This window comes from Monopterus albus, unplaced genomic scaffold (genome assembly GCF_001952655.1).
Source record: "Monopterus albus unplaced genomic scaffold, M_albus_1.0 scaffold29.1, whole genome shotgun sequence".
In the NCBI taxonomy this organism is placed as follows: domain Eukaryota; kingdom Metazoa; phylum Chordata; class Actinopteri; order Synbranchiformes; family Synbranchidae; genus Monopterus; species Monopterus albus.
Window position 1 is genome coordinate 4,392,490 of NW_018127909.1, and position 26,131 is coordinate 4,418,620.

Below are 26,131 nucleotides of genomic sequence, written 5' to 3' on the forward strand. Positions count from 1 at the left end.
GGGAAAGAGACATTAAAAAAGAGAAGCGAGCTTGTGACACTGGTTCAATCCCCAGACCAGCTGGATTAAATCTGGGTGCGACAGGTGACAAAGTATTTGCCTCACCCTCATTAACACCACTGTGGTGGCCTTGAGCAAAGCCCTTAAGCTGCTCATTGGCCACACACCAGTCTGTGGTTGTACTGGGCTTCCAGGTGTAACTGTGTGAATGGGAACAGGGCGCTCCTAAAGATACAGGAGAGGTGAAGAGAGGTGGCTGCTCAGCAGACTTACCCTGAATAAATAAAGGTTAACAAGCTAAAAACATGCAGTGTAACAAGTGAAGAACATGCAGGCAGCACGACCAAGTTAGAACAGCTGTTAGTAGGCAGTGACAGGTGAATACTCACAGAAGCACCGCACACAATTTTGCCATAAGGTGGCTATGACCATTTCAGTTAAGGCATAGATAATGTTTAACATATGGACCTCGGACATTATAAAGTTTCTTTTAAAAAAAATTTAGGCAAAAGGTTCTTTTCTAATGTTACCAAACATAATTAGGGTTCTGGGCCTCTGTTGTTAATACTGAAGCATTCACAGTGCATCTGTAGCCCTTAACTCTTACTTTGTCCAGAGGACTCCTAGAGTTGGACAAGGAGCCCAGACAGATGTTTCCTGCCACTGTGGGAGTAAAGGGCAGAAGTGAAGAGAAAAAGCAGCAGGATGGAAGAGAGCAAATCTGGAATATCCACCCTCACTAAATGAAAGATGCACTGCAAAACAAAGCTATAGATTAATGAGCATAAAAGATTCTTTTTCAGGAGTTCCTTGTTCAGAGTAACAGGAAATTAGGTCCATCATGCCAATACAAAATCAAGTATGAGTTCAAATCTAACTTGGTCAGGTCTATGAAGAATACACAAAGACAATACAGCATGCATGAAAGCCCACCAAGTCTCTGGGAGACTGCATGTGTGTGTATTCTTACCTAGTGGAGATGGAGGGCATGAGGAGGGAGGGTCGGAGGACGTGACAAGTGGTAATGGTATGTGTGGGAGAGGTCTGGGGGAGGTTGGGACTGGATGGAGAGACTGTGAGGTCATGGAGGGAGAAAGACATGTTAAACTACCCATGAAGGAAACACCCACATGTACTGAGAAAATGAAGCAAATGCAGTCTTAAATATTCCAATATTTAAAGCAGGAAACATGAATTTTATAGGAGAGTTCATGAGGTGAATAGGAATGACAGAGGTAGTGGAACTGTGTGAGAGCAGCACGTGTCCTACCCGTGCCGTATGCTCCAGAGAGCTGCGACAGGTCAGGCTCATCCTCCTCCAGGTCATTGAGGCTGTAGACCTGCTGTATGTCCACCTCGAGCTCCATGAAGTCTTTAGTCAAGACACCCGGACGTGGTTGCAGGATGCCTCCCAGGTTTGGCCTGGCCAGCTGCTGCCACTGGTGCAGAGTCACTGAGCCTGATGAGAGAGTCAGGAGGGAACTGTAGTTGAAGAATGCAGTTACATTAGAAATAATGATTACTTCTTTCTGAGTGCTCTGTGCAGTTTTATGCATTTCACTAGGCTTTAACTATGATTTCACATTTTATTTCATAGTGTCTTCAATATTTGTCATTTGAGTGGTGTTAGAGTAAACACTGTGTTTAGCAGCATCTCAGCCTCTTGGCAAAGTCTCCCTTACAAAAGCAGAGTATGTTCTCAGTGGTTCTGGCTCGGAAGGTTCAAATGATATACAAAGTAAAGAAAACTCAAGTAAAGTCACTGGACAGAGGTGAATGAACAAGATGGAGGCACCAGCAATTATCTGCTTCAATAGTTATATGGAAGGCACAAAAAGAATTTGAATCACAATGAAATAAAAATAAAACATAATTCCAGATGATCCCAACTGTCTAGTCATCCCTCAGGTGTCAAGAAGGTTGTGACAAACCAGAGCAGTAGTTACTTTAGTAGGCATGTGCTGCCACTGCTTCATTTGAAGCCGACCGTTTTGTTCCTGTCCTCTGCACAGCTGGGGGTGTTTTTTGGGGTCATTATCCTGCTACAGGATAATGGGTGAGTTCTAAAAATTCCGACTGTTAGTGTGTGTCATAGTAAATTTTATTTATAAATGTATCATTGGCTGCTACTGTTAAATGTGGCAGCATGTTATCTGCTTGTTTTACTTCTGTCTTTCACCTCGTTTCCCTTTGTGAATTTTTAATTCATCCATTTTAAGGAAAGGTTTCTACTTCTAAGAGCAGGGCAGCTTTGCACCTGTGGCACTAATCAGTATCAACAGTGATCGGATGTCTTTGCTCATCTTTCTTGGATTTTTAATAACACATTCTTATGCTTCACGATTCTTAAGGAACTTGAACAAGTTCCAAGAAACAACACACACTGCTGAAAGTTTTTACCTTCCAGAGGTTTGACAATCTGCAGGCGGTCGGGCAGGTCGGACCTGGATCCTCCTGAGGAGCCACAGGAGTGTCGTGAGCTGCCGTTGGAGTAGTTGGTGCCCGTCGATGCTGCAGGGCTGGATGCCAGGCTGTAATTTGGGGTGAGGAAGCCACTGGAGCCCTCGCCCTCCTCACAGTCTGCTACCAAAGCACAGAGTTTACGCTCTCGCTCGACATCAAAGAAAGGCCGCTCAGAGCAGTGGCTCTGCTGGCGTGCTGACAGGCTGCGCAGAGCTTACGCTCTCACTCGACATCAAAGAAAGGCTGCTCAGAGCAGTGGCTTTGCTGGCGTGCTGACAGGCTGCGCAGAGCAGCTTCGAGGTCCTGGCCTCCGGGCGTACCTGGCTGGCCCAGACGCTTTGGCCCGCTGACACTACAAGGGAAAAATGGACAGTTTTAGCTGCCTCACTTTAGGACATACACTATCAACTCATGTTGCAAAAACTGTTATTTATTTTATTTTGTCGAGATTCTAACATTTCCAAAAACATTAAATATGCCATACTGCAGGCAGAGACATGTGTCTAAAATAATCCAAAGTAGGGTTCTATTTTCCCATGTGATATAAATACACCTGTGGTCATCTTTCTGAGCGTTATTGGGCTTGTCCTCCAGAGTGATGCTGGCATTATCAGACCCATAGTAGCTGGTTCGGGGAGTGCTGCTGCAACTGGGGCGAGTGGACACTGGACTGGAGCCCGGCAGCCCGGGGGACTGGCACCGAGACCGCAGCCTCCCGGCATTGTTGGCCACCTTCACTGTTTCAAACACACGCTTTGGGTGGTTCCTGCCAGCAGAAAGAGGGTAGGAGTGGTCATGAAATCGCACTATAATACTCAGAGACCATCAGTGTATCTTGGAAAATATTAGTTCATCATATGAATCCAAATCTAAGAACTGTCTTATGCAAGCTGTAGTGACAAAACTGTATAAACAGTTATTTATTTACAATCAACAAAATTGCTGTATATAGTATATTTATGTGTGATAGTCAGACACAAGCAGGATGGCATGGCAGAACTGTTTCAAAGTAAAATATACAGAATAACAACTGGCTAGTAACAAGACTGTGTCAGAGGGAGGAGAGAGGAACCTGTCCCATCAACCAGTGACCTAGACGACTCAGTGATGAGGGGTGGAAGATGTGTCGTCCATTGTTTTGGCCCTGCTTGTGTAAAGCCTGCTACTTAATGTGATTTAAGGCTTTTAACTCCCGCCAAACATTTTGTTATAAAAGAAATTTGTAGCAGCTTGCTGAGTTTGCAGCTGAGACCCTTAGTCACAGAAAATAACAGAATGTGGGAAGGATAGTAGTAGTTGAAAAGGGATGTTCGTTGTTGCCCCGTGTAAGAGTGTCATGCTCCTTCAGTAATGGCTGTAAGTGTAGCCCACATTAGAGTTAGATTTAGTCCCAAGTTCACCCACCCTGCAGGGATTTTAACAATGTACTCCAGTTTCTTGTGTGGTTTAAAATAAGGACACGCTGGCCCTGTTTGGACTTGGAATTAAAATGTGTCTCAATGATCGAAGACACATCACCGTTTACACCTGTCGATATACATGCGTCTCCAAGGTGTCCAGCTGACCACTTGTGCTCAGATTTCACTGCTACTGCGACACTTCCACTTAAATATTGAATGGCCATGGGTACAATTATTACTTCAGTTTGTTACCAGACATGGTATAGATTTGTATAGGACATCTCTCTGCATTTTTGATTTTTTGAGTGCTGGCTGCTCTCACCAAAGCAACCACCATGTCCTGCATCAATGACATGTTTTCCTTGAATGATCTTGTCGGAGACACATTAGCATTTACAATACAAAAGCTGTGTGGTCAAATGCCTCCAAGGCCCCCTCTGCAAGTGGTTTCAGTGACTGGATCACAGTCCATCTCGGTGGTCGTTTATACTTGTATTGAGCCATCAAAGGTTTTTTGATGCTTACAGTAATAGTCCTGGTGCTGAGTCTGTAGCACTCACTTTTCTGAATCCTGAACTTCATCTATCTATCTATAGGAATGGGTAAGGGAAATTCAAGCAGTCTTCTACAAGTGGGAACACACACACACACACACACACACACACAATGTCAAACATACTTGTATTCTGAGGGAGCTGTGGTGTCCAGGCCTTTGCGGAAGGTGCCTTCTATCTCGGCTGCCAGTGAGTCCATGGGGAGGACAGAGGCCAGAGCAGTGTACCGCTGCACCGTGCTGTTGGGCAGGCTCTTGTTTCGCAGGTTTTTAATGTCCTCTCGGGCCTCGCGGAGCATATCCTCACATTCGGAGTATTTGTCCTGCAGGTCCTTGAGCTGTGGACAGGGGAAGGCACATCAGTCAAACTGAAAAGCAAAGAGAACGTGGTACATGGTAACACCCAGCGTACACAGGAGAAAGGTATTAAGGCTGAGGTCTGCTTTTGCACAGGTGGGTGTCAGAATGGAGAAGAGCATTAAGGCAAACTTCATGGTGGCTCTCAGATCAGCTGTTAGACACATTTACCAATTATCAAATTTACATATTCTGAGGTCAAAAGTAAGTTTTTCTTTCTACATTTCTTTACTTCTTGCATGTTGTCCAATCCCAAAATTATATTCCAGGAAAGTGCTGTACGTCGCCTTTGCAACCTTCTGTGTCAACATCCTGGCACCCGGTCAGTCATTCAGAAAGGAAAACAAAACAAGAGTGTGACAGGTTCCTACTCCACCTCCTCAGGACTGTGGGAGTATTAAAGCGTAGCTTAAATCAGACTTGCCTCTGATTTAAGTCTGTGCTGGTTCTCACGGGAGGCATTCAGGTGCTGGTTCAGCTCCTCATTCTCGTGGGCGAGCTTGAGGAAAAGAGGGAATAAAGTTTTACTGGGATTTCACATTAATCCACTGGTTGAGACTGAAATGACATGTGAAAATGTGAAAGCAAAACTAAGTGTTTAATAATATCTGTTACACAAAGTCAGTAACTGCTCCTAAAGGACACCTTGCTTGGAAAGCTTGTGTGTATTTGTGTGTGTGTCTCACTCCTTTGCAGCGGGCCTGCAGGTCCACAATCTGAGCGAGCAGGGAGCTGATCTCCTCCTGCTGTCGGAGAGAGTCCTCTACTCTCCGTGCTAGCTCCTCTGACAGGTCGACCACATGCTTATTGACAGAGGCTGAAAGACACAGGTCTGATAAATGCACCCGTGCCTGAGTTACAGTTACATTATTTCCACATATTAAAACATGACCGTAACACTTACAAAGCTCTTCCACACACACCATCATCAGCTCCTGTTCTTGCTCCTCATAGCTGGTCGTCTCTGTTGTGAGCTCATTGGCCTGTAATGTTGATGTGAAAACTTTTAATGCAGGGGATAAGTGACGGTCTGCATAACTGTATTATATTGTATTAAACATTTCAAAATGATACATTCCTTTTGTGCATTTGTTATATTCCTACATTTTACATTACTGCATTTTATACATAATTTTTTTTTTTTAAATGTCCTATTTTCTCTTGCATGTACATGCACCTATCATTTTATTCTGTGGGAGAACTTTGTAATGTTGTGTACCTCTAGTCTCATCCTGCGGTTCTCCTCCTCTAAACCCTTCAGTTTCTGCTGCAAGAAGTCGTAGTGGACCAAGTCACTGAGAGAACTGCACGACTCGTTCCTTTTTACTCTGCCAAATGTGTTCGCATTAGAAAAAATACCTTTATCAAATCAGCATAACTTCAAAAGACAAATAATGATGACTACTGAACTCCAACATTTACTAACAATGAAAAAATGATTTTATACTTTTGGATATAAAGTCACATGGCTGTCATTTTGATAGTGAAGACACTGTTGTGGAAAAACAGTCACAATAAATTCTACTGCATAATGGGGTTTGATGTTCAGTCCAGTGGCAGAAAATAACTGGCTACTGATTATATCTATTATATCTGTCTACTAGTACTTCACTTCTTAGGCATGCAGAATGAATTTAAGCAGAACTGACAGACAAAGTATCAGCTTTAGAAAATGGGATTATTAATAATTAATGAAAGCTGTGGATCGGTGGAGATGTTCTGTTGTAGGATTAGTTCCACAGACTTGGCCACAGACCCAATGTCACGCTATGTTTTAAAACAAACTAAACACTTTATGTTTTCATGAAGCTTAATATTTCCAATGGTCACTCCTCAGCCTCTGTGGATGTGTGTGCTGTACTCACGGGGGGTGCGACTCAGCGTTCTCGACCTCCTCGGTGCTGGCATAGAACTGAAGGAGGTCATCTCGCATTGAGAGCTCATGACGAAGTTGAGCAATCTACAAAACAAGGCAGGGTCACTTGAGCTCAGCAGACCGGAAAATATCACAGATCGTGTTTCTCAGTGTATCTGCACAAGTGTATATCATGACGTTTGTTTGTACCTCCTCCTTTGCAATTTCAAGCTGTTCATCCAGCATTTCATTGCGTGCTGTGAGCTCTTGGTTTCGCTTGAGGAGGGACTGACCAATCCGCGCTGCTAACTCCAGATCCCGCTCTTTCTGCACAGTGATACATAAATATTGATGTTGTTTTTCCTGAACAATGCAGGATGATACAACACAGTGCAGCACATTTAGGTTTTGTAGTTATGTAATCATAGTTATAGTCAGGAAATCACAGTTTGTGAGCAATTTGCTTTCTACTGATGTCACAGATGGAAATGAGTGCTGAAAAGAGTGATAAACAGTGATGGTCAGCAAGCCAGATAAGTTTAATCCCTCTAATCCTGTTCATCTGCTGTGGTGTCTCTCTCTTACCTCCTCCAGCAGGTGGGTGACAGCCTTAATGTCATGATACGTCTTGGTGACCTGGCCCACTCTGTCTGAGCACAGCACTAATGGAGGAGAGACAGACTGAATTAACAAATGCAGGAAGAGACAGAGCTGAAGATGACAGAGGAAGGACGGTGCAACAGCACAGCCTTGCTAACTGGCTATGATGCAGCTTTTCAGTTTTCACTTAACTCTTGCTCTATTTTTATTTTTCTCAACCAACAAGCTTTATTACAACAGAAAATGGCTAAAGAGCCCAATCCTTTGATTTTGTATTCAATGTTTCTGATTTTCTGTTGCATTTCTGGATGCACTGCTCTGATGAAATGGATTATAAATATTTAAAAACTGATTATGATTCAGTATTTAATCAAGTGAAGAAACAAAGGTTGACATGACACACCCTTAAATATTATTTAATATGACCCTGTGACAATATGAAACTGAAAACAGTATTCTTTGTATGAATGAGAGCCCCGAGTGGATCTTGTTTCCCCTTTAAGGTTCCAGAGCTGCAGATCACAGCATCTCCATGTGTTCAGCCAGATAATGATCCTCTTAGCTTGATCCTTTTAAGCCCAGATAAGACACCAATAAAGACCTCGTTCTTCTGAAAACATAGTTCAACAGGAGAGGAACTGACAAAGTTTGATCCTGGCAGTCTCACACCAGCAGTGACTGGCTGTTGACCTGCAACTTTGTTCATGGACAATGGTTTATGTCAGGAAGGGTGACGAGGTCTGCGAGACCGATTAGCCATGCACTCAGTTCAGACTGACAAAGACAGGTTCTTAATCGAATCCCTTAAAGTTTTTAAAGACCAAATTGTTGGAGAATATCTAGAATCTGTCTGCTCTTATGTACAGTTCTGACTAACTCTAAACCAAAATCTGTTGTGTAACCTTGCCTCAACAGAAAGCTTAGCCGGACCGAAGAGAGGCACAGTTGACATATAAGCAAATTAATTAGATTGAGGTGCATGAATATGGCCTGGAAACACAGCGACTGGATAGCTCTATCAGTGTCTAATCAGTCTAATGGAAGGATTCCAATCCTGTGCCCAACGACTGCACCGTAGACTATACTGTAGCTGCCCATTAATTATAGAATGTAAACACAGTCTCTAACTACCTGAGTTGAGTTATGTTTTCATTCCCACTAAATAAAGACAAATGCCAAAACAAAACTGTAGTGTTATATGGTGCAGAAGCATAACAAAAGCTTGTTAGCTCGTGCAAAACAAATGTCAGGAGGGCAGAGAAAAGTCACAAACATCATGCGACCAATTCACTCCTGAAAAAGTTGAATCTTTAGAGCTCACTGGTGGTTTAGATAACAGGTTTGTTGGCAGGATCTTGTGTTTTTCTCAAGGACACTGCAGCAAGGCAAATGAACTTTAATACTGAATCTCAAAAAGAAGGATGAATCTGCTGTAACACAGTCGTTCAACCCTGGCTCCAAAATCTAGATCATGGATACTGCCATTTTAATCTTTTCAATTAGTTTAATCATAAAATATCTCTGAGATCTGAAAGGCCAAGATTACACCAGTGCTCAAAAACATGAAATTGAAAATAACTACAAATCTAGTACAACTGGGAAAATGCCATAAACTAATGAAGACCATGTGTTTCTAAATCGACCCTGAGGCGAATTGAATTTTAATTTTCCATGTCAAAAATAAACTCTGAAGCTCGACTCTAAATTAATTTTTCTCATTACACTGTTAAAAAAAAAAAGACCATTTGTAAAGGTATAATACAAGTATGTCACCAGGTCTGTTTCTGATAATAAGATCCTGCTATCTGGTTTTTAACACTGACTAAATAACCTTGAATCGGGGGGGTGCACCAAACACTAATGCTAATAAAAAGTCATCTACCGTACAGAATAAATTACTCATCATTATGTTCATATGAGTTTTCTTAAGCACTGACTGGCAATTTGTGTCATTATCAAGATACAGCCTATAAATAATCAAAGGTTAATGAGAATATAATTCAACTTCTTCAAATCCTACTGTACTTTAAGTGAACTGCGGTGCTTGTGCTAAAAGCAAAATGAGCAGCAGGACTGTGGAAAGGTTTTAGATACTGATCTAGTCCCACACAAGATAATCTAAATCCTAGGACCATCCAAGTAGAACACCAGTGCTGTGTCTTTGTAACTAATTAAAGTATCTTTTCATCTTGGACCTTTCTCAGGCATCGTGAATTGAAGTTCAGTGTACTGTATCCTCCTACAAGAACCTAAACTGTACATTCACCTACAAAAATACCTGAACCATGTCCTCTTGACCTGGCTACCAGATCAAGGAAAGGCAAATCCAGGCAGCAACCCTGAACTGTTAATACTGTTCCTACGGATAACCATTATTGAGTTAGGTATACTTATGACATCTGTGATGTTGAGAGGATCAGACAGGCATGGAGGAGCTAAGAATAAGATTCACACTGATACCATTCTGAAGGTGCACACATGACAAGACTGACAGGACCTCTAAATCTGTCTGGACAAAGCATAAAGACCAGAAAGTAACACTCCAATATGGTACTTCATAAAAATCCTATTGTTGGCAGAAATTTCTTGAAGTGTACAGGGGATGAAGCTTTGCTCGAGGCATTGCCACAGAAGCAAAGACAACTGAAAACAGAGGATTGAAACTGGGGCAGCTCAGGTACCTGCAGTTTTTGTCCTCCTGAAACACAGAGTAGTCTCATTTGGCCAAATGTAATTTTCTATGCTTTCAAAAGCACAACATTTTGACTCACATTTAGAAAAATAACACACTAATAGACTACGTAAAGGTAAAGCATACTGGAGGGAGGAAATCCAATAAATGCAAACTGCAGCATTAAATGACTATTCCCTAATTCTGTGGCTCTGACCTCTAATAATAACTGCAGCAGTGCAAGAGATAACACAAATTCACAGTAGTGCCAAAGACAACTGTTTACACACAGGGCTTGATTGTGCTGCTGCACGGTGTGTGGGCGCGGAAACACAAACACACACACACACACACACACACACACGCAGGCTCAATGACCTTGACTACACCAAGAGGAAACATTCAAGATCAGTATATTCAAAAAACTTAACGTCTCTGGCACTTCAATGATAAATGAACGGAGCCCTATGACAAGAAGTGCAAAAACAAGCATGTTGTCAACCTGTAATGATTATTTGTGTGATGCACCGTCAGTAACTTCGCTGGAGCCTGCCCTCAGTACATGCAGCGCGCTATACAGTATTAAAGCACTTACAGTAATGGCACTGTTTGCAATTTCCTGGTTTTCTGCATAAATTGGTCATGAAATGTGATTACAAATATCAACAAACACAATATTTCTAAGCTAACAAAACACAAACAGTCATGATCCTTCACGTCCTTATGGAACACACAGCAAATATTACTTTTAACACAGACCTCGACAATGCAGTGGAGAGACAGACCAAAGAGTGAAATTACAACCATAATGTTAACATTTTTTGCCCCTGACTTTGTATTTCATTCTTCCCCACACTGTCTCTTTTAGGCACTGGCTCTGTACTGTAGATCAGTGGTGAGTCTCTCCATGCTACTTGCCTTTCTTATCCTCTACCTCTTCACACACTCCCTAATCTCACCTTGTGTCACTTCCCTGCAAAGGCTGTCATTGTTGTTGTTGTTATTATTGTTGCTGTTGTAGCATTTCTTCTCCTCCTCCACTACTACACCCACAAGACTGGACATGCTCTTGTCTTCATCCCCTTCCTCGGATGCTGAAGAGCTCCACACTTCCATGGTGACCACAGAAAAACGGTCCTCTGTCTCTCTGTCCATCAGTTAAATCCCGTTTTTCTTATTCTACTGTGTGTCTGCTGGGCTGTGACACACCAGCTGGGTCTCGGGCATCATTCTGCTGATTTGTGTCGGTGTGAAAATGGCTTGAGCTGGCCTACGTGAGTGTGTGCATACACCTCTGTTTGTATGTGTGTGCAAGAGGATCTGAGCTGCTTGGTGTTAATATATAATCCCTCAGAGTGTAAGGGCCATCTGTCGTCATGCTTGCCGTCATTCACCTGGCCACGTTGGACTACTGGTTAAGAAAAGGGGAGGACGAAGATGAGGGGTGAAGGAGGAAGGAAAATCTTAACCCCAAGCCAAATAAGCTAATATTGATCACACTGACCTTGTCTAAGCATAAAAGCATCATTATCACATGCTAATAACTGACAAAGCAATGCATAACAGGAAAGCTGATGTAAATGGATGCTGCACAAACACCACCCACCCCTGTGAAACGAGGGAGATGGTAGGTTCTGCCCATGCCATTGGCTGCTCTTGTCTTCCACACAGACATAATACCAGATAGAGAGAGGGCTCTGCATAATACTGGTGCAGACACACCCACTTCAGAGGGGTCTGATGGAGGCGATGGAGTGAACACACTCAGACTGTGTGTATGTGTTTTGACTGGGATTTTTATAAGGAAAACACAAGAAAAAGCTTTGTCGTCATGCTTTTGATTCCATAAATACAAATTCCATTGCACCATACAAAAATAATGATTCTTAAAAGTGTACTACTTAAAGATTATGTGGATGTTTATATCAATAATTAGGCTAAAGTAATTGCTTTACCTGGGACAATTCCTGAACATTTTTAAGGGAGTTTCCAATGCACTTTCCAGTGAACTCAACTGTGTCATTCTATACCCAATCATCATGTTCACTGTCCTGTCTCTGTCCACGCCACATGCTCTTGCAGTAGATACCCCAGACGCAGCAGTTTCCTACTGGCAAATATGATCCTCTTCATTAATTTTTCACCCACAAACTGGCTTTTTGGGGTCATACAAGACACAAGACACAGCGGAGACAACTTTGCTATCTGTGCTATCCCATATCTTCATGTCTTTGCAAGTATTTGGTAGTTCCTGCAAAATAAAATCTTTGAAGGCAGCACCTGAAACACATATATTTTAAACAGAGGAATGGTTTAATCCCTCGAAGTTAATAGGTCTGTATTTCAACAACCTAAAAATGCTGCAAAGAAGTAGAGGTTATAGGGAAGTGATGTCCCAAGTACTTTGCCCTTGATAACAAGCAAATATGCGACAAGCGCTTCGTGTTTGAGTTACCTTCCAGAAATAAAACCAACACTCATCTACCACCTACTGTAGCTTTAACCCACAGTTTTCACAGACTACAGCGCTGCATAACAACCATGCAAGTGCTGACATTACTCTTATATAAACAAACATTATTTATTAAATAACAGGAATGTTCTCTCCACAGCTGGTAGCAGCTCACCATAACAACAGCAAAACATGCTACAGGGCAGTGGTTAGAACTCAACCAGATGAGTGAGCTCCCTCCCTGCGCTGCACATCTGAGCTGCTTCGAAGCCATTACACATGCACGTCTTCCTTGTAGTGGATCAGTGATTCTGCATCTCAGTAATGTTATGTTAGGTGTGGCTTAAACTTTTACTCAGATGCTCCTTTGAACTACTGGTTGTCTTATCCAAAACAAATAATTTGTGGTTTGTTCACTTCATAAGTGCAATCTTATTAGCTTCTAAATATTAATAGCATGTCTAACGTGTGAGACATTAAATATGTTTAAAATAAATATGTTAAATGATTTTTAAAGTCAATATTTTTAATTAGGCCGTTGCTGAAGTTGTGAACCTTATACCTGCATTACTAGGTTTTGGTTACCTTATGGGTACAGCCTATCTAACATTACGAGTACACAGTCTCATGAAATGCTCTCACTATAAACCAAGGTCACCAGGGAAATCCTATCTACAGTATAAAGTCAAATCAATAGATCATTCTGTTAAAAGTACTCATCTCTAACATTTGACACTTGCATAGTTATTTAATGTAGTTTGGCCCACCAGACAGGCCACTGAAAAATCAAACTTTTTAAATGCTAACACAGCAGAACAAATGAAGAAATATGCAGATGATGAGGGACGTTATCACAGGCACGCTCAGGTTCTTGTTACAAAGCGTACATTACAGCAGAGCCACATGCCGTAACCTTTCGAAATATCACTGCAAAGTAAATATGACAGATATTTGCATGTTCAAACTGTGCGTTCAGTGTTGCGTTACTGACTGACCCACTGATTTATTTATTTCCTTTGTAATGTGGAAGTCAAACATGCTCCAGAGAGAGGCCCTTCCAAATATCAGAAGATACATAATCCATGAGAAGAAGTTCTTTAAAAAGGCAATTTAAATATTTTATACACTTCAAAGACTCACTGACTTTCATTTAAACCTCAAAGCAGACCACATTTTAGAGAGGTTACTGAAAATAATGAACAATGATCACTCATACACACAACTACAACAGCACACTTTACTGAAATAATGTCATTAACGTCCCATCACACCACATGTATAGACAAGTTGTGCATCTAATTATAAACGCTTCCTGGGCTACGGCAGCAAGTGGCATGCCAACAATGTCATTAAGATGTCGGAGAAGTTACCGGGACGTGATGTCTGAGGAGCTCAGGCAGAAACTGCTTAGGAAGCCGAGTGACAACAGGTTAATCTGCTCGGTGACATTTGACATCTGTGACTCACAAATGTGGCAGAGGGGGGATTAGGCACCACACACTCAGGTCATTACAACACACAGTTCATTTTCCTTTGGGGAAATATGGGTAAAGGCAATGCTGCTGAATGTAAAATGTAGTGACAAAGTGCGGCAACTTTTCATTAAAGATTCATTTGCTGGTTATTTGAGTGTTTAGTCTATAAAATGTCAAAAAATACAAAAACAAAAATGCCAACCATGGTTTCCTAACACTCTTAATCCAAGAATATTTAATTTATCACAAATAAATCTAGGAAAGTTAGAGACTGAAACTAAGAAATGGTTGTTTTTATTTAACAATAGACTATTGAATTGCTGATGACTGACTATTTTTCTGTTGGTCATGTAATTGAAAGTTTCACCTGTAGTAGTGACTGTCTCTCAAAGTCAGTCTAGTAAAACAGGAGAATCCTAAAACACATCTTTGACATATTGTGGCAGAAGCATCTCAGTAGATTAGATTAGATTCAACTTTATTGTCTTTACCCATGTACAAGTACAAGTACAAGGCAAAGAAATGCAGTTTAGCATCTAACCAGAAGTGCAATAACAGTAGTGCAGAGTGCGCAGTATCTACAGTCAGAACTAATTTACCGATATGTACAATTTGTAGTTTCAATAAGATATGTAGGGTAATGTACAATATACAACAGACTATGGATTGAAATTACAGTAGTGGATAAGATACATAAAGCTTATAGAGAACAGAACAGAGAACAGCAATTAGAAAATATAGTGTTTACAAATATTTTATGCACTTTTTTCTATGTGTAAATGTAATTTACACTTGGAGGTGCAACTGTATAAATGAATGGTCTGGCATGTACAGTACGTACTGTAGCCACTACAACCGATTCTGCACTTGTTTATGCACCGATAACGATGACAACAGTAAAATCATGTAGTGTTATTATAATTCATTTCCCAGAGGTGTTGGTCTACATTTCACTGAAGCCTCTGGTCAAATGTGAAAAAGGTCACATTGTGCATTTCATGATACTGTTTACCAGAGATTAAGGAAAGTCGGCTGTAACCCATTCTCAGACATGGGGAATTTCGCATCATACTACAGTCTATGTTGAGTGAAAATAAAACAGTACTCACAGAAGTACTTGAATGTTTCTTCAATCTGCTCATGTGTGAGACCCAGAACAACGTCTGGTGGCAGCAGGGGGGTATGCAGCCAGTCATCACTGTCATACCCAAACACACTGTCTGCTCGAAGAGTGTAGTTGGGCTGACCCTCTGATAGCAGGCTCACGATCTCCAACTCTGGCAGGTCTGAACAAAGATCTGAGCATGAGGAGTGTTTGTTAGTGCATGTATTTATATCTTCAGGAACGTACAGGGACAAACAAGACAAACAAAGAAAGAGAAAGGAAGCAGCACTTTACAAACCACAGCCGGGCCAATATGTTACAATGACACACTGCCCTCTGCTGACAAATGTATGAAACTACACTGGCCTCTTGGGTGCACATCTGACACTGGAATTAGCAGTGGTGAAAGATGTACTGAGATCCCTTACTTAAGTAAAAGTACCAATACAACAGTGTAAAAACACTTTGTTACAAGTAAAAGTCCTGCATTCAAACTGTTACTTAAGTATAAGATCAAAAGTATTAGCATCAAAGCAAACTTAAAAAATTATAATTAATTACTATGCATTTAATGTTGCAGCTGGTAAAGAGGGAGCTAGCTTTAAATAGATTATATGCATTTAGTTTGACTTGCCGTTGGGTAGCTTGTGAGTTTCCCAACACAGATCAATAAAGTCTTATAGTCATTCTGTATTTTTTGTATTAATTTGGTTCTGAAAAGTTATAAAATAAATGTAATGGAGTAAAAAGAACAATATGTGCCTCTAAAATGTAGTTAAGTCAAAGTATGAAGTGACAGAAAATAAAATTACTCAAAATTATACTTAAGTGCAGTAAATGTACTTAGTTACTTTCCACCACTGGGAATTAGAAACATATACATCATTTGCAGATTGAAGAGCAAGTTTCCATTTGTATATTTAGCTGTTTATAATTATCTTTTAAAAGATAATTATAAATTATGTCTCTTCTGTGACGTACCTGTCAAAGTTGACACATCGTGGCAGGGGCGGTGAAGCTGACGCTGAAGAGGCTGGGGGTCCGTATCCAGGGCCCCCAGCACATCCCCCCGCCCCTCATGGAGGGAGAGGGCTGACTGGGAGTCCAGGTGGGCCTGTGGGGGCCAGGAGGGAGGAGAAAGAGGAGCAGAAGAGGAGGAATGGGAGGCAGGGTGAGACAGCTTGACTGGGGCTGAAGGTTTCAGGGTGAATGCAAACTCAGAGCTGTGTGTCCCGCTGTATGACTGAGGCCCCCTGGTGGCTCAGGGAGGAAACACCGGTTTCCAGGGAATCTGGCTCCGACTGGCCAAGAGGAATATGACTAGAAAGAGCAAGAGAGGGAGGACAAGAGAGTAGAAACATTAAAATGTTACCAGAGCTTTGTGCAGGAAACCCCTCATGTAGTGCAGCATAATATTACAACTGTTTTGCCATATAATGTGTGCCTCAGCTGTAATATGATATGAGAACAGCTTCCAGACTTTCAGCAAGCAAACATACTGTATATACTGCAAATTAAAAAATGACATTTACCCTGTATGAATATAGGGAAAGTTTTTAACATAGTTCAGGGAATTTAATGTTAGTATATAACACCTGTTACTAGTATCTGCAGCCTCATCTGGTTTGGCATCCGGTGTGGTTCATACTGTGACACTTTGAAATATTCTTTAAATTGTGTTTTCAATTATTTTATAAACATTCCAAACAACATTGAACTTGTGGCCTCAGCTGCAGTTTCTAATGTATTTAATTATGGAACTTAATGAGATTCATTTATTTTTCAAGACTCAACTGTCCCAGCATCAATCCTTTTGTTTGACCAAAGAGCCTTTCACCACTAACAAAGCGGGGCCTGGCCTTCTCTCTGTTTTAGGGTCACACAGCTAGAGTTTCCACAGCCTGAAGAGGCAAACGGATCAGGTTCCTCAGCGTTACTGTAACACTCCTGTAATCACACACAGGATGAGGCAGTATATGATACAGTATGTGAATTATGCACAGAACCTTTAATAGCTGCAGTGTCTTATTCCGTAGTGCAAGCAAAATGTCAGTGACTGATGGCCGACATTACGCACCATACTCTAGGTGGCATTTTACAGTATATCTTGGCCAATAGTATACAAATATGGAAAATAAGAATTTTACAGTATATGTCATAAGATATAAAAATTTTAATCTTTGTATCTGAATATATATGTATGTACGTCTTTAAAGATACTGACTGGATTGAAGTCAATATAATATCTGACAGTTCAGAGCCATATTTTTATACTATAATAGACACCATTAATGTGTTAACATAACAATACACTATGAGCATTAAAATGTGATGTTGTGTGTATAAATGATCACAATCAATTAGGTAAAAAATGTCCTTAAACATTTTATACTGTACTTTTTATACATAATGTATCTTACTAAATGACTGTGATGAGCCTTTTCCCCGTACTGTTCAGCCCTGTATGCGACACCTCAACCCTGTTACTGGAGATAATAAAAGGACAAAGGGCCCATAAAAGCAACAGCTACTAGACACATGCACAGATACACGTGACACACAGCAGTGTACACCTCACAACACACCCACCTGATTACATATGAACTAACCCTGCAGCGCCAGCACCACTATCACAGCTACCACCAGAAGACCTTTATCCTTACTGGTCTCACTGCGCAGTCTATCCAATCAGCTGAGTGCTTTGGCTTGTGGCCAACACTTCCCCATCATTCCTCTCTCTTATAGCTATGGTATAAGTCAGATGAGTCACTCACACTTACATTGTATTTACAAAATTTCAGAGGACTTTCCTGGAGACTTACCGTAACCCCAGCCACAACCACACCTTAACCTTAAACCAAGTCCTCACTCTAAAATGGAACCATTTACATGTTTGGGACTTCGACACCGGGTTCCCACAATGTGAGTGTGTAAACAAACCTACATCCCCCACAACACGAGTAACACCGGGCCACACACACTCTTCACCACCAGGCAGTAAATCTACAGTGTGTGTTGGTGTGAGGAGACATCATTTACACTTAGCCATAACTTAACAGACACTATGGATATAAAACATTTTATTTTCACATACACACAAAGTAAAATCTACACAAACGGGCATATCCAAGCTGCTCACAAAGACACTCCATCAGCTCCAACTCAGCAGTAAATGAATCGCACTGCTGATTTTTTAACCCTTTCAGCCAAACAAGACCCAGTCAGCCACTTCGTGGTGACACTGGGGGATATGGTTATTAGCCTTCTCCCCCATCCCTTGTATTCTTGTGCTAGGCAGGGCGGTAAAGGGGACAAAAAAACTTTCAGCTGAATAATCAGCCAGGGCATATTTTGTACATAACACGCTGAGAAGACCAGCACACCAACCTCAACAAGAGCAACAGAAGAACTAGCCAAAACAGATTTAAAATGTCATCAGAGATTTCTGAAAGTGTTCTGTAACCAGAATTAACACATCCTTAATGTAATAAAGTTAATCACATGAACTGTGGTTTAAAAAAAGGCTGCTGCCTCATGCTACTAAACTGTGAAGCAGAAAACCCCGCCTTTGACCTTGGAGCCTTGACTGACCTGAGCTGAACTGAACAGAGGGCGTTTGAAAAGGTCTATGCTAGCGCTCTGTGCAAACAATGTCCTTCCACGAGGGTGTGTACGTGAGCGGAGGCACACAGGAGTGAAAGAGAAATGGAGGCAGGGTGTACAGGCATTTACACTAATTGTTAACACTTCCTATTCAGCCTTTTTCCAGCGGACGGAATAAGCTTTGTTCTGTACACCAGACAAAATGCTCTTTTCTTTTAATCTCTTCTTTTCTCTCTGTAACTAGCAGGAAAAAACTACTGAACGTATAGCTGATCAGAAAAAAAGAAACTGTGTTAGTTCATTCAAGCAGCAAAGTCCAAATTGTCTAACGTGATTAGGACACTGTAGCAGTGTTGGTCATCTTAAATATATACAACAGAAATAAAAAAACCAAACCTGTAGTACAACAGTAGGACATATCCTGCAGCTCAGATTAAATATAATGGAACTCAGGTTGGGTAACTAGAGGATATCCTTTGTAAAGTAACAAATACATGTCGCACTCTTCCTAAACTGGCATGAAATTAAAAGGTATGTAAATGACAGCCGTACTTTTGTTTGTAAAGCTGAAACCCGATGAGGTTAATTGAAGCCAGTTACAATGAATGTCAACTGTTTTACCAAAGCATTTCTTTTTTTAATGTATTCTTTATTACAATGTTATTTCTGGACACTTTTGTCTTGAACTACATATTTGAAAGGCACACAGTAAAATGTAAGAATATTAATAATCCTCTACAAATCACAACAAACCTCTATACAAGCTGGTGCATGTTAACACTGTTTCATGCTCAACCCGCCCTTACTGACAATTTCCCTCTGCAAAAATATAAATCTAACTTGTAATGTAATATTCACAGCTTGAGAAACTGGTGGTTAGTATTTAGTCTTTTTCTCCAGCACATTGTGGTGGTTCACCATATAACATATTCCACACTACGTACACAGGCCTTCAAGACAACACATGGTCTGAATAACTGCAGCCATAAAGTGATTAAACGTCTCCAAAAAGATATGCTGTACTGTACTGTTTAGCATAAACTACTTCTGAAGAAATATCTCATCACAATAAAATATAATCATGTAACAATCTTGTGTGAGAGACAACTAGCACAACACAAAATCATCCAAACATTAATTAGCAAAGTTCTTTAAATGCTCAAAATCTCTCCCTGAATTTACCAACAACGCCCGACATCTCTGTGGAAAAAGCCGTGACTCAAACATCAGGCTGGATTTGAACCCAGTCAGCTGAGAGGATAAGATGACCCACAGCATGTCTACAGTATGTTATATTACAGAGATGAGCAGATGGGCATCAGTTCACCATCTGAGCACACTATTAAGTCCACAAACAGCTCACAATGTCTGAAACCTGCCACATGCACACACACTGCATTAAATGACATTTATGGGCCGATCCAATATGTTTGACAAGTAATGCCTGTCTGCCCACATTGTCAACCAGTGCTATATTCTGCTGCTTGGGTAACAATAGCCGTGACAATCACACGGGACTGAACAATCATATTGCACGCTGTGATGCATGACCAAATAACAAACTTAGCCATGCATGTCTTTGAAATATACACACACTTTATAATAAACCAACCAACTCTGAATTTCTTTCAGACCTTCAGCTTGTAGTAAAATTCAGCTTTGGCCACAGTGTCACTGTTCATCACTAACCAGCTCCAAACCCGTGTGTCAGACTCAAAGATGTAATCCCATTAATTACATCACCAATGTCCTGAACACAAGTTTCCTCCATAGTGTTGAATGATGAGAACTATCTGGTTAACCATCAACAAACCATATGTACTTTGCCAAGTTCCCATAAAAAGGTTTATTAGCTACTTTGTGGTATCATAAAAGGACACTGATGTAACAGCTGGGAACACAGAGTTTCAAACTCACGCAAAGACAGCCAATAAAGCCGGGTCTTATCTTGCCAGCTCGGTCATGAATCACTCTCATATAACACAGATATGATGTAAAATTATATATGTTCTACTATTACCAACACCTTCTTTAATATCAGCCACAGGTCTGCAGCAAGCAAACTCAAAGACAAAAGACAGGAGGTGTTGCCAGATACAGAACAAATACTGACATTTGCCACATCAGTGAGATCTGGACAGGTATAGGAAATGGACTGATAAAGTGGGTTGATGAAAACCTGAAGAGTGTCCAGAAATAGTAGGTCTGCAAATAATGATTTTGCAGACTGATTAATCTGTCAATTGTGTTTTTCCTTTATCAACTGATCATCTAGTCCATGAGATCACAAAAAGTCTTCAAAATGCTTGTTTTGGCTGACCAACACTGCAAAACCCAAAGATATTCAACTTATATTAATATGAAAAGCAACAAAGCCTCACACCTGAGAAGCTGGAACCAGCCAATGTTTGCCAGCTTTGTGCAATCAAATGTGAACTTGATTCATCTATTAATTACAGTACCTGGAAAGAACATGGTGTAGGAGGGGAATGACAGCTGAACAGCTAGGTAGTATGAGATACAAGGATTAAAACTGAACAAACAAGTGGAGGAGAGCATGGGAAACAACAGGTCGGTGTGCAGACGACCTTAACAAGAGCGACATTGTCACCCTGGCAACTGGGAGAGCTATATCTGAACAGCAATTCCACATGAAAAGAAAGTGGTCACAAAAACCCAAATACCAATCACTCACTCTCTAATGGGCAATCTGCTCTGTTCGCTCAACATGTGGTCCCTTAAATCTGCTCTCGGAGCTGGTAAAGGACACAGAAAACTTTGGTTTAAAACATCTGACTTGACGGCCAGCAGGATTTCATTCTGCTTTAAAGAGTGCCTCTGCCTGGGGCCCTTTTTGAATTCAGCTCAGTGGTCTTTAATATCTTAAAATGGATCTTCCATCCATCCATTATCTATACCGCTTAGTCCCGAATGGGTCGCGGGAAAATGCATCTTGCTATCTTTAAACATCAACCACATTGTCTTTTTTAATCTGACCTCTGTTCAGTCAGCCTGAGTTGGTGCAAACACCTTTGAAAGACAACCTCTGAATGTGTAACTGAAGCCTGGGAAGAAAAAAAATCTAATAGAAACCAAACCACACATCACTGAGTCCAGCTGATTACTGAACACAAGGGCCACTGTACGAATCATTTGGGAAGGACCTGAGATAAATTTACTAAATGGGATCACTTTACACTGTACACACTTGAGAGCATGTCTCTTTATGTTTACTTTTAATATATTTGGCTGCTCTGATGACTGATTAAGCTAAACAATCAGAGAAGGTAAAATACTATTTTAGCATACAAAGTGTTCAGTTAGGTGCAATGGCAGTCACAACATGAGATCAACATGAGCTACCATGCCAGTGTCTTGTGTTATGAGCCTCAACATACAGCTTCTCAAATAAACCTGTTTTCTGTGCGTTCTGATGGACTGCGTTCAGAAACCGAAACACACAAAATAAAAACAAAAGTCTGCCTCACACTGTCACATGTGACACTTCAGTGATGAACATAACAACACCTGAAACAGCCTCGAGTCATCTGATCAGCAGGGCTGGTTCAAACATACAGAGGCAGGCCTAAAATAAATTTTTAACTTACTAGGACTGATTCAGCAAAAACAAAGTGATAGTTGTATATAGGCAAGAAAATGGCAGAAAATGGCTCATAACTTAGAATAAAATGCTATCACAACTACAAAAACATCCTTTCATTGATGCCACCCTTGTTGACATATTAAGCACCAAGAGACAAACAAGCTTCTCTGTTACATCAGAACTAAATCATTGACAAACGAGCTTCTCTGTTACATCAGAACTAAATCAACACAGACTGAACACAGCACACGAGGGATACAACATGCTAAAATGCTAATAACACTGGACGAGCCCACCTGCCACAGATTCAATTCAAAAGCCTGTGAAACAGACTTACTGTGCTGCTGCAGTGGTTATCATAGAATGTGATGTTCTGTGTGCATGGGCCTCCTTCAGTATATACCCATCAAATTAAAAGCTCTCTGCTGCTAGTGCCGTTTCACCGGCCGGCTTCTGTCCCGTCCTGAGTGTGTCCTGTCAGGAAGAGAGAGTGCAACACTGAGGCGGGGTGGAGGTGGGGCTGAAGTGGAAGTGAAAGAGGAGGGACATACAGAGAAAAGGAGTGCTGGTTTTTAATCACTTGAGACAGTGGATACACAGAAGAAACATAAAAGAATAGATAGTGGTCTATGAGTCATCAATTAATTTCAACTCAAGTTACTTCAGTTCAAGTCAGCACTTGCTGCCACACAGTAGTTTTCCTCTTCCCCATGGACAGAGTCATTTGCATCACGCAAATTCTGCAAAGCTCCAAGCTCTGCTTTTTGCTGTATTAGTCAAATTAGACGTATGCCTACAGTATAGCCTTTATCACAGCAACAATAAAAGGCCAGCTTCTCAGCACTGCTGGTAAATGATTTACAGACTGCAATCAGTGGTTAATTACAGCTAAGTAAAACTAAACAAACCTGCACTATTTTGTTGAAAAAGGCCTTACTAAACTTGTCATATTGAACTTGTAAATGTCTTGTTCTCTTTTTGGTTGAACTTAAAGTTTCACCATAGAGTCTGCTTGGACATCATTTGGACCTGATTGGTTCATGCTTGTGAAATAGAATTACAATAGTCTTCATGTTCAGACTTTATCTTGAGGGAGTACTGCAAACACTGGTATTTACCCACGGATGGATTACTGAACAGGCCCAGGAGCCCAAGGGATCAGGGGCCCCTGTAAAGCATCTGTATGAAGTGACTTAACTTTTCTTGTTGGAAAGTAAATCAACTGGCTCCAAAAAGACACAAAATGACCCCAGATGAAAAATACGTAAAACAACACAACTATCAATGGACAACAATCTACATGATTTTAGCCACAGTTGACATTTGTAATTCACTCCAGCCTGCATGTTTTCACTGCAAAATCAGGTCAGTCTAATTTGATGATTGCATGTTGACTAAAAAGGGGGCAGTGTAATTTTTTTATGGATCTTCCAGCAACGCTGCCACCTCCTCTCTTCATGGAGCCTAACCTGATGCAGCCAATGGCAAAACAATTTAAATACAACACACAAAATGTTGTCCAAAAAGTAAGGAGCCGAAATTCCTCACCTCGGTCAAACTCACTGTCAGGTATTAGTAATTATTAGACATTAATGTGTTAGACTTTAATGTGTTAGTAATGCAGTTTAGTAAGATTCAAAGTCTGCTCTAGTCTGCTTTGCTTCAAGGTTAGAAGATAATGTTGATCCTGAAATGTGAGCTACAGTTACCATGACACCAATTGTTTTCTTGTATTAAATATTGTGTTAGAATTATGTCTGAATGAATGTTTTAGTTAAACACCATGTGACAACACACACACACACACATTTTGTTATGACCAGCTGCTCTAAGCCTTGTGGAGCTCTAGATAAGAGAAGGAGACACCGGACTGACTCCAACTTGTGATGTTTTTATATCTGTCTGTGTAAGGGGTTAGCCCAAAAACTTATAAATGTATTAGGCTCTGTGTTTCTGGGAGCTCCTTTCTTCCAGCAGCTTGTCTGGAGCAGGGAGCCACCTGGGTTGTGTTCTGTAATTTTTATTTGTGGCTTTATAGAAATCAGCACTAAAATGAAGAAAGACAGACTCCTTCCTTATTCAGATCTGTCCAATAAAAGAACTGGGGTATTACATCACTGAGCTGAGTCTGTTCATGAGGGATTCACTTCCACATTCCACAAAGAAGGTATCAAGTCTTTTCAAATTTTAATTTGCTTCGTTTTTAATCCCTGAGAAAAATGAAAAGCAAAGAAGATCAAGGGAGAACTGCAAGCTTGTCCCATAGCACAACAGAAAGTGATTCACTATTTAATCATTTTTCTATTGAAGCTAAAACTGAAGCTAAAACTGGACCCCTCCCCCAAAACGCTGATTACAAACAAGTGAAAACTGACTGCGAGAACTGAAAACAGCTGTTATTTTATTGTGGTTGAGGTGAAATGTCTGTGCAAACAGAATTACTGAAAGGCATGCTGGTAAGTTTGCACTGCTGACAAAGTTTACTGCAAATAATAATTCAACTTCACCAAAATAAAAATAAAAAATCTAATAAATCCAGTCATATGAAAGCTCTGGGCTTTTTTCTAGTTTAATCCTAAACAGTGTTTCAAATTTCAGTTCTGTTCTGGTTGTGTTGGAGCAACATTAGAGGGTCTAAAATACTTTTCATGGATTGTTGTTATTCATTAATAACTAGACCTGTGTGTCAGCTGAAATGAAACCTTTGGCATCTTATTTTGAGGAATACAAACATAACCCATTTTCATAAAAACAAAGTTCTGACCTGTCCTCTGAAACTGTCTACTGTTCCATAACCAGTAACAAAACAACTAATTCAGGGCAATCTTAGAATATTTTCAAACATTTTATAGTTATTCTGTTTAAACATGCTCTTTAAGAAATATGTCTTTGTTAACATTTTTCTATTCTGAGCAAAAACCTGGGTGGCGCTTATGAGACAGGGACAGACTGAGTTATTCTTTCCCCTTAGCAGCATGAAGGACAGTCATGTGTTTCATGGTTCATACAGTAGTCCGGATCTAGATCTCATTTTAGTTTGTATTTGGGTCAGCTGTGCCTCGGTGAGGTCAGCACATTAAATCTCAACCAACTGTGCTGAATACAGCGAATAAGGTGTGGTTTACACACAATGGTGCCATTTTTCCCCACTGGAGACACCTTTTGTGAGTCTCTGATGTCTGACTCTACAGGAAAACTAAACTATACAGAAGCTGTTGTCCCTGCAAGAACTGCAGGATTAACAAGGAGAGGATGGTTTTATTTAACATCAAGTACTGGACGTGTTTTGAAAGAGGAGAAACTGGAGGTGATGTTTTACTCCAATGGGATTATGGTTCTTGACAAAGGGACTGTGTTTAACATGTTTGCTGTGATTAAAACGCATTATCAACACCTGACAGTTCGCCAGTAACATTAGGCTAATCCTTTTTTTTTTTCCACAAGGCTTTGGCTATCATTACTAAAACCATACCGGGGGAGGTGAAGCCGAATAGTCACTGGCTAGCTAAAAATATAGATCTAAAACTGCATGTTTTTAATTATTGACACAAGTTTCTACACGCGTTTCTATCACGTCTAACTAAAGTGCCACTGAAGTTATGATGAAATGTAAGGTGTTAGTCAAAAGGGGACTCTTCGGAAGATGTTAACAACAACAGAACAGCTTGAAGCCTATCTTCGACTCTCCCATCGATGCAGGAATCCCTCCCTGAACAGTTATGCAAATTCCCCCTCACCAAGTTTTAAGAAAGAAACGCCGACGCTACAGACGTACAACAGAACTGTCTATGAAAGAAAAAGGAGGATGTTAAACTTACATGCTTATTGAACTGGTCAAGGTCGTAGTTGGAGCTGGAGTTTCCCTCAGTAAACTTGAAGCCCAGCTGTCGGTCCGCTCTGTGCTCTATTTGGTTATCATGAAAGCGAGGCATCATGGGACATGTAGTTCTGTAACAACATGATTTTGTCTAAAGAAATCCATTTGCAGTAGGT

General features: G+C 40.8%; 1 protein-coding gene across 1 annotated transcript in view; it reads right to left on the minus strand.

The window, feature by feature from the left end:
- hap1 (huntingtin associated protein 1) overlaps positions 1-26,070 on the minus strand; it is a 27,916-nt gene extending 1,846 nt beyond the window's left edge. The window contains exons 1-17 of the mRNA XM_020596215.1: positions 25,957-26,070; positions 16,776-16,878; positions 15,913-16,191; positions 14,936-15,124; positions 7,214-7,290; positions 6,839-6,955; positions 6,639-6,733; positions 5,993-6,101; positions 5,678-5,756; positions 5,460-5,590; positions 5,198-5,272; positions 4,543-4,754; positions 3,017-3,229; positions 2,699-2,815; positions 2,401-2,666; positions 1,271-1,459; positions 971-1,073 (exon numbers count right to left, since the gene is read on the minus strand). Coding sequence (XP_020451871.1) covers positions 971-1,073; positions 1,271-1,459; positions 2,401-2,666; positions 2,699-2,815; positions 3,017-3,229; positions 4,543-4,754; positions 5,198-5,272; positions 5,460-5,590; positions 5,678-5,756; positions 5,993-6,101; positions 6,639-6,733; positions 6,839-6,955; positions 7,214-7,290; positions 14,936-15,124; positions 15,913-16,191; positions 16,776-16,878; positions 25,957-26,070 — 2,468 coding nt within the window. The remainder of the gene's footprint in view (positions 1-970; positions 1,074-1,270; positions 1,460-2,400; positions 2,667-2,698; positions 2,816-3,016; positions 3,230-4,542; positions 4,755-5,197; positions 5,273-5,459; positions 5,591-5,677; positions 5,757-5,992; positions 6,102-6,638; positions 6,734-6,838; positions 6,956-7,213; positions 7,291-14,935; positions 15,125-15,912; positions 16,192-16,775; positions 16,879-25,956) is intronic.
- Positions 26,071-26,131: the final 61 nt, after the last annotated feature.